At 73.2% G+C, this 7,958-nt stretch overlaps 1 protein-coding gene across 1 annotated transcript in view; it reads left to right on the top strand.

Annotated features, from left to right (window-relative positions):
* Positions 1 to 1,958, top strand: part of AURANDRAFT_61398 (hypothetical protein) — a gene marked incomplete at both ends in the record, with an annotated part of 2,513 nt that extends 555 nt beyond the window's left edge. The window contains 2 exons of the mRNA XM_009035038.1: positions 11 to 520; positions 744 to 1,958. Of these exons, the coding sequence (XP_009033286.1) occupies positions 11 to 520; positions 744 to 1,958 (1,725 nt within the window). The remainder of the gene's footprint in view (positions 1 to 10; positions 521 to 743) is intronic.
* Positions 1,959 to 7,958: the final 6,000 nt, after the last annotated feature.

The following is a 7,958-nucleotide window of genomic DNA, read 5'->3' as shown; positions in this document are numbered from 1 at the left end:
GTCGATGAAGATGAATCCCATGGCCGCGCTGGCCGCGGCGGCGCCCGCGCCGCCGCCCGCGCCCGTCGCCGCGCCCGCGCCGCCGCCCGCGCCCGTCGCGCCGGCGCCCGTCGCGCCGCCGGCGCCCGTCGCGCCCGCGGCGCCGCCCGTCGCCGCGGCCGCGCCCGTCCGCCGGCGGTCGTCGCTGCCGCGGCACCGGGCGACGTCGAACCCCGTGACGCACACGGTGAACCTCGACGACCACGTGTCGTCGTCGGACGACGAGGGCGCCGCCGCGCCGCCGCCGCCGCCGAAGAAGGCCGTCGGGTTCTCGCCGGACGTCGCAGACTCGGCCGACACGGGCGGCCGCCGCGCCAAGTCGGCCGCGCGGCACAAGATGTCCGTCGCCCGCCAGCACCTCGAGAACAACAAGATCGACCTGGACCGCGTCACGGACCACCACGGCCTCTTCACGCTCGAGGAGCTCCAGGCCTTCAAGGCGGACCGGCACTTCCCCCACGTCGACCCGACGAAGCTCGAGGTCTACCTCAGCGAGGCCGACTTCGCGACCCACTTCAAGATGGACATCGCGGCCTTCCACGGCCTCCCGGCCTGGAAACAGAAAAAGCAGAAGGACGCCCTCGGCATCTTCTAGGCGGCGGACGTAAGCATGCACTGCAAGGTGCAGTCCGCGCACTTCCCCGGCGGCGGGCAGCCTTCTAGTCTGCGTTATGGGCGCCGGAGCTAGCGCCAGCGCCGCCAAGGCGCTGACGCCCGAGGAGCAGGAGCGCATCGCCGCGCTCCACGCCATGGACCCGGAGCTCCAGAAGCAGCTGGCGTTCAAGGCCATGACGGACGTGCTCGCGACGTCCGTGGCGTCGGCCCTCGCGGCCGCCGCCGTGCTCGACACCTGGACGCAGCCCGCGTACGCCATCCCCGTGCCCAACGCGGGCACGTTCTACTGGCTCGCGGAGACCGTGGGCAAGGTGCCGCTCGTGGGCTCGAAGCTCGCGGGCGAGATCACGAACGTCGTCGACGCGCTCGCCGTGTCGATGAAGGACGCGGCGCTCACCGTCGCCCGGGACGCGCGCACGAAGGCCTGCTACGACGCGATCATCGCCGACTTACAGCCCGCGGAGAACATGGTCGAGCTCTGCGCGAAGCCCGGCGGCGCCTTCGCGGACGCGCTCGTGAAGACCGCGGACGCGGCGCTGGCGAAGAGCATGGAGCCCGTCGTCAAGGCCGTCATGGAGAAGCACACGCTGACGGCGACGTGGCAGACGGGCATCGCGGCCTACAACGGCGCCGCGTCGAAGATCCCCGGCTGCGAGCCCATGGACTTCGACCTCGACAAGTACGTCCTCGACCAGATCCTCGCGACGATCGGCCTGCTCGTGCGGTCCAACGAGGCCGCGACGCGCGCCTGCGTGCCGGCGGACGCGTCCGACGCCGTGAAGCAGGTCTTCGGCGGCGGCATGCGCGACCCGGACGAGCTGATCATGGCGCTCGTGCTCGTGCCGAAGGGGGACCCGCGCCAGTTCGTCGTCGAGGCGCCCAAGCTCCCGACGAAGGACGCGCGGGGGCCCATCAAGACGACGGGCGGCCTGGCCATCGTGCTCAAGGACGGCGAGACGACCTGCGCGGGCGGCATGAACTACGCGTTCCTCGGCGTCGGGCAGCCCACGGACGACGACGCCGTCGGCGTCGCGCCCCAGTTCTACCTCGACGGCAAGTTCCTGGTCGCGGAAGCCTGCGGAAAGACGCTCCTCCTCGACTTCTGCTACGGCCGCTACCACGAGGGCAACCGGGTCGTGCTGGCGAACTCGACCAAGGGCGACAAGGAGACGTTCGCGAAGCACCGGTCCACGGAGTGGGTGTTGACCAAGGAGCAGACGCTCCAGACCTGCCGCAACTCGAGCTACGTCCTCGGCATCCGCCTCGACGAGAACAAGCCCAAGGAGACGGCCGCCGCGGAGTGATGAGGTGGGCGTTGGGGGGGGGGGGGGGGGGTGCTAGCTACGAGTACAGCACTAGTACTAGTACTAGTAGCCTACTGAGGCCTCCCTGTTCTCTGCAACTCGAGTGCAATACGACTGCTCTTTGCGAAGTTTCCTCTCGCATTTTGATTGAGTTCTTGGCAGCCCCAAAAAAGTTCGGACGATGTATTGACAATCGCAAACAACCGCGTGCATGCTTTTCCTGGCGGTCGTCGTCGCGGCGGCGGCCGCGCACGCCGCGGAGGGCGGCGTGCGCGGCGCGAAGAAGAAGGAGCACGCAGTGGTCCACAGCAAAAGGAAGGACCCGGCGCCCGTCGTCTACGACGCCGAGGGCCAGCGCGTCCTCAGCGAGCTCGAGCTCGTCCCGCCCAGCGAGGCCGCCGTGCTCAAGGAGCGCGAGCTCGCGGCCGCCGCCGCCGCGGCCAAGGAGGCCGAGGCCGAGGCCGCCGCCGCCCAGACCGCCTCCGCGAAGCCGCGCGTCGCGGCGCCCGGGCCGCTCCCTCCGAAAAGGCAGCCGGAGCTCGAATTCCTGCCCGGGCTGCCCCTGAACGACGAGAACCACATGGAGCCGGACTACGACGGCACGTCGACGCTCTTCCCCTACGGCCCGCCCGGCGACGCGGCCGAGCCCGCGCCCGCGGAGGTGAGCCGCGTCGGCGCGGACGGCATCCGGCGGCTCTACGGCGTCTCCGTGCCGACACTCACGCTGCACTGGCCCCGGGGCCGGCGGAGCGACGTCGAGGGCGCGCAGCCCTGCGTCATCGTCGCGCCCGGCGGCGGCTACGACGCGCTCGTCATCGACCGCGAGGGCCACGACGTCGCCGAGGCGTTCGCGGCGCGCGGCTTCGTCGCCTTCGTGCTCAAGTACCGCGTGCCCATGGAGATCCCGAAGCCGGGCAAGAAGGAGTCGAACGACGCCCTGGCGGACCTCCAGCGCGCCGTGTCCTACGTCCGCGCGCACGCGGACCAATTCGGCGTCGACGCGGAAGCCGTCGGCGTCGCGGGCTTCGACACGGGCGCGCACCTCGCCGCGCGGGCCGTCGGCGCAAAGCGGGCCTACGGGCCCATCGACTGGGTCGACGAGGCCCCGGCGACGCCGTCGTTTCTGATCTTGAACGCGCTCCTGCCCCCCGGCGACGACGTCGCGCCGTCGAGCCACGTGACGCCCAAGGACCGGGCGCCGCCGGCCTTCGTCGCCCACGCCGTCGACGACGCGGCGGCGAGCTACACGGCGTCCATGGACTACTTCGAGAACCGCGCGGGGCCGCGGAGCCAGCTCGCGATCTACGACCGCGGCGGCCACGACTACGGCGCGTGCGCGGACGCGTCGCCCTTCGAGGCCGCGGACGTCCACGCGGCGCGCGACATCATCCTCGCGCGGCTCGACAAGGCGCCCATCTGCGACTGGGTGGACCGCGCCGAGGCCTGGCTCTACGACCTCTACGGGTAGAAGACGCCGAGGACGCCGGCCGAGGGCCGGGAGGTGGCCCTTTAGACCGGGCCGAGACCCCGAGTAAGACCGAGGACTGGACTTCGGCCCCTGCCTTCGCCCGCCGCGCAAGGCCGAGGACTGGAACACACACACACACAGTTAGACCTCCGTGAGCGCGCCGTGCCACTCGTAGGCCGCCGCGGGCGCGCCGGCCTCGGGCGGCGCGCGGAGCGTCGTGTCCTCGGAGACCGCGGAGACGAGGCTGTCGTCGTCGGCGAAGCGGACGCCCTCGGCGGACGCGTCGCCCTCGCGCGGCAGGTCCTGGTCGTCCGGCGGCGCGCGGAGCGTCGTGTCCTCGGAGACGGCGGACACGAGGGAGCCGTCGTCGCGCGGCGGCCCCGAGCCCTCGTCGTCGTCGCTCGAGTCGTTGGCGTCGCTCTCCTCCTCGATGGCGGCCTTGTGCTGGAGCGAGAGGCGCTCGTGGTCGTCGCCGAGCAGGCCCTTCTTCGGCTTCGGCGGCGGCGGCTTCAGCGAGCCCGAGAGCCGGCCCAACACCCCCAACTCGTCGCGCGCGGCCCGCTCCTCCGCGAGCACGGTCTGGCGCTTCGCGAAGGCGATGGACTCGCGCGTGCCCGGCCGCATGCGCGTCGGCCGGCGCGCGCCCGGCGGCTCCTCGGGCTTCGCGGCGCCGTCCCTGGAGTCCTTGGAGCCCCGCGACGCGCGCGCCGCGCCGCGCGTCGCGGGCTTCTCCGGTGGCGCGCCCGCGGCCTGCTGGCCGCTGCCGAGGCTCAGGCCGCTCTCGATGGAGATCTGCGACAGCAGGTCCTCGTCGCCGATGTCGACGCCGACGTCGAGGGGCGGCTTCTCGTCCCGCTTCGAGAGGTCGAGGTTCGTGCCCGCCGCTTCGCGGTCGTCCTCGGCCTTCTCGTCGTCGTCGGGCGCGACGGCCCAGGCCGGCGGCGGCCAGCAGTGGAGCGTCACCGTGCCGCCGGCCCGCTTGCGCTCGCGCCGCTTCGCGCCCTTGCGCGGCCGCACGGGCAGCTCGACGACGGCCGGGTCCGTCGCCGTCGGGTTCTTCGCCGCGGCCGTCGGCGGCTTCGGCAGCTCGTGGAGCGTGTCCAACAGGTCCCGGGCCGTGATGCGCGCCTCGCCGACGCACGTCTCCAGCCGCTTCATGCCCGTGATGACGTCCTTGTTCCAGACCTCGACGACGAAGATCCACTTCGCGGGCTCCTCTTTGCTGTTCGGCGGCCACCACTCGTTCGTCTCGATGGGCGGCGGCAGCGAGTAGAGGTTCCCAAAGTAGGCCGGCGCGTTGACGGCCCTGGACTTGGAGCTCTGCGTCCGCCCGACCTCCCAGTGGATCAAGTCGAGGTCCTCCTCGTTGTCCTCCGCGAAGCGCACGCGGCTCGTGATCGTGTTCACGGCCAGAATGTCCAGCGTCGTCGCCGCGTCCTCGAGGGCCTGGGCCTCGTCGGCCGTCGGCGCGGGCACGGGCGCCGGCGCGACGTCGCCGACGCGGAGCCGGCCCGCCGCGTGGCGCACGGGCGGGGGCGCCTTCGCCGCCTCCGCGGCGCGCTTCGTCTCGCGCCGCGCGAGGCGCGACGCGCGGCGGTCCTCCGCCGTCTCCCGGGACTGGTCCTCCTTCTCCTTCGCGCGCTCCTGCTCGTCCATCTCCTCGCGGAGACTGAACTCGTAGAGCTCGATCGCGTAGATGAGCTCGTCGTAGTCCAGCGTCTTGCTGTTGCCGTTGTCGAAGGCCGCGAAGACCGACGACTCGTTGCGCATGAGCCACGTCACGAAGCCGTTGAACTCGGAGCGGAAGAGCGCGGACTTGAGCTCCGCGACGGAGACGACGTGGTCGCGGTGCTGGCTGCCGCCGCCCGACGACGCGTCGCTGCCGTCGCAGATCGAGATGATCTTCGCGGCGATGGCCCGGGAATTCGACTCGCCGAAGCTCGTCTTGTCCTCCTCCTCGGGCACCTCCTCGCGCTCCTCGACCCGTAGCACGCAGTACGTCTCCGCCTTGCCGAAGACGCGGCCCACGGACCGCGGCGTCGTCGCCGACAATAAACGCACGGGCAGCTCGTCGACGCCGACCTCCTGCATGAACGTCGCCCGGTGCCGCTTCTTCTCCTTGCGCGCGAGGCTCAGCGTCGCGGACGTGTCTACCGCCATGCGGAGCGCCGCGGCCTCGAGCGCGTTCGCCTCCTTGGCCCCGAGCTCCCCGGGGTACATCTGGCACCAGGCGTCGACGGCGATCTCGCAGGCGATGGGCAGCGCGGCCTTGGCGGCGACGGCGGCCTGGTTGATGTCCGTGCGGTGCCAGTTGTCCGCGGCGACGCCGGCCGCCGCGGACTCGATGTCGTGGCGGCGCACCTCGAGGGGCGCGAGGGCGCTCTTGACGACGATGGAGACGAGCGTGTCCGCGTCCAGCAGGATCTTCGGCCGGCGGAAGACGCCGATGTCGTCCTCCTCCTCCGAGTCGCTGTCCGTGACCCAGTCGTAGAAGCTCTCGTACTCCGGCGGCTTCTCCTCGGCCTTGGCCATGGCCCGCTCGGCGTCGTCGATCATCTTCTGGAGCGCGAGGCGCTCCTCGCGGCTCCGGTGGTCCTTGGCGTACTGGCCGCTGTCGTAGTTCGCGAACTGCTGCTGCATGCTCTGGAGCTTCGCTAAATTGTGCGCGTCCTCGAAGGCCATGGTGCGCCTCAGCTTCGAGGTGGACTCGTCGACGCCGCTCCATTTCGTGAGATTGAGCCACTTCGTGTAGAGCTTCGTGTCCTCGTCGTCCTTCGCGTGGTCTAAAAGCGTCCGCAGCTCGTGGCGCGCGGGCCGCACGTCGCCCTTGACGAGGAGCGACTTGGCCAGGAGGAAGCGCCAGCGCGGCGGCACGGGGTCGCCGTGGAAGCCGTGGACGCAGTGCTTCATGGCCGTCACGGCCTCGCCCGCGAGCTGCACGTTCAGCGCGGCCTCGGCGCGGAACGCGTAGAGCTGGGCGACCTCGCCCTTGGTCAGGGCCCGCTCGGACTTGTGGAAGCTCGCGATGGCGTCGCGCGCCGCCTGCAGCGCGAGGCCCGGCCGCCGCCGCGCGCGCGCGTCGGCCATGGCCGCCGCGGCGCCCGCGAAGGCCCGCCGCGCGTCGTCCGCGCGGCGCTGCACGCGCTTCCGCGCGTCGTTCTTCACCGCGCCGGCCTCGCGCCGCAGCTGGTTGCGCCAGGACTGCTCCGCCTCGGCGGCGCTGAGGCAACCCAAAAACCGCGGCGCCTTCTCCGCCAGCGCGACGCCCCGCGCGATCTGCCGCGCCGCGTACGCTCGTCGCCGCGCGTTCATGGCCTCGGACGCGGGCTCGTAGGACTCGTCGTCGTCGCGGTCCTTGGCCGCGTGCTCGTCGACCTCGCGCTCCTCGCCCAGACCCAGGAGCACGCGCTCCTTGGCCGCCTCCGCGGCCGCGACGAGCCTCCGCGACGGCACGGACCAGTTGGGGTCGCTCGCGGCGCCGGACGCGACGGCGACGCCGCGGCTCCGGAAGAGCTTCGCGTCGCTCTGGGGGTCCCGGCCCCAGGGCGTCCGCCCGTAGCGGCCCGCCGCGTCCGCGGCCGCGTCGATGCACAGCGTCAGGAACTTCTTGCGCTCGGCCGGACGCGCGACGAGCGGCCGCCGGTGCCACGCGCGGCCCCGCGCGCCGACGGCCACGGTCGCCTTGTCCACGAAGTCGCGCGCGAGCTCGACGCCCGCGGCGTCGCGCGCGACGACGACGACGCCCGCGCCGACGTCCAGCGCCGTCGCGAAGAACGCGCCCGCCGCGGACCGCGGCCGCCGCACGATGGCCGCGGCGATCTTCAGCGGGCCCGGCCGCACGCCCAGGGCGCAGCGGCTCGCGCCGGCGACGAGGGACGCCCGCGTCGTGATGCGCGGCAGCCGCCGCGTGCCCGGCGGCGAGAACTGGTCCCCCGCGGCGCCGAGCGCGGACGACGCCGCGTCGCGCCGCGCGCGGTCGCGCGCCGCCTCGGCCGCGTCCTCGACGTCCGTGGACCGGCAGACCCAGTTCGCGACGCGGATGCCGAGCTCGTAGCGCGCCGCGGGCGACGCGTAGACCCAGGGCGCGTCGGCCTCGTGGCCCGCGCGGCCGCGCCACGCGTCGCGCGGCACGCGCAGCGACGTCGCCGCGGCGTCGCGGCCGTAGTCGCCGTCGTCGTCGGACGACTCGTCCGTCGACGCGCCGCCGTCGTTGTGGCCCCGGTTCCGCCGCCGCTTCTTGGAGGCGACGACGACGAGCGCGTCGCCGCCGTCGCGGACGTTGCAGCGGAGCGCCGTGTCCGTCACCGTGCGCAGGCGGCTCGCGAGCAGGGGCCAGCCGAGCGTGCGGCCCGCGCGCGCGCCGAGCTTCGCGGCCGCCGCCGCGGCCGCGGCCGCGCGGCCGCTGTCGCGCGCGCGCGTCCGCGCGATGGCCATCGTCAGCTGGGAGAGCGCGACGCGGTTCCGCCGCACGCGGCTGAGCGTCGCGTGGGCGCGCCGCTGGACGTCGCCGAGCGTCAGGGCCTCCGCGCCGA

Source organism: Aureococcus anophagefferens, assembly GCF_000186865.1.
Source record: "Aureococcus anophagefferens unplaced genomic scaffold AURANscaffold_2, whole genome shotgun sequence".
NCBI lineage: Eukaryota > Pelagophyceae > Pelagomonadales > Pelagomonadaceae > Aureococcus > Aureococcus anophagefferens.
The sequence above is the reverse complement of the archived record's forward strand: the minus strand, read 5'-3'. Positions and strand labels throughout refer to the sequence as shown.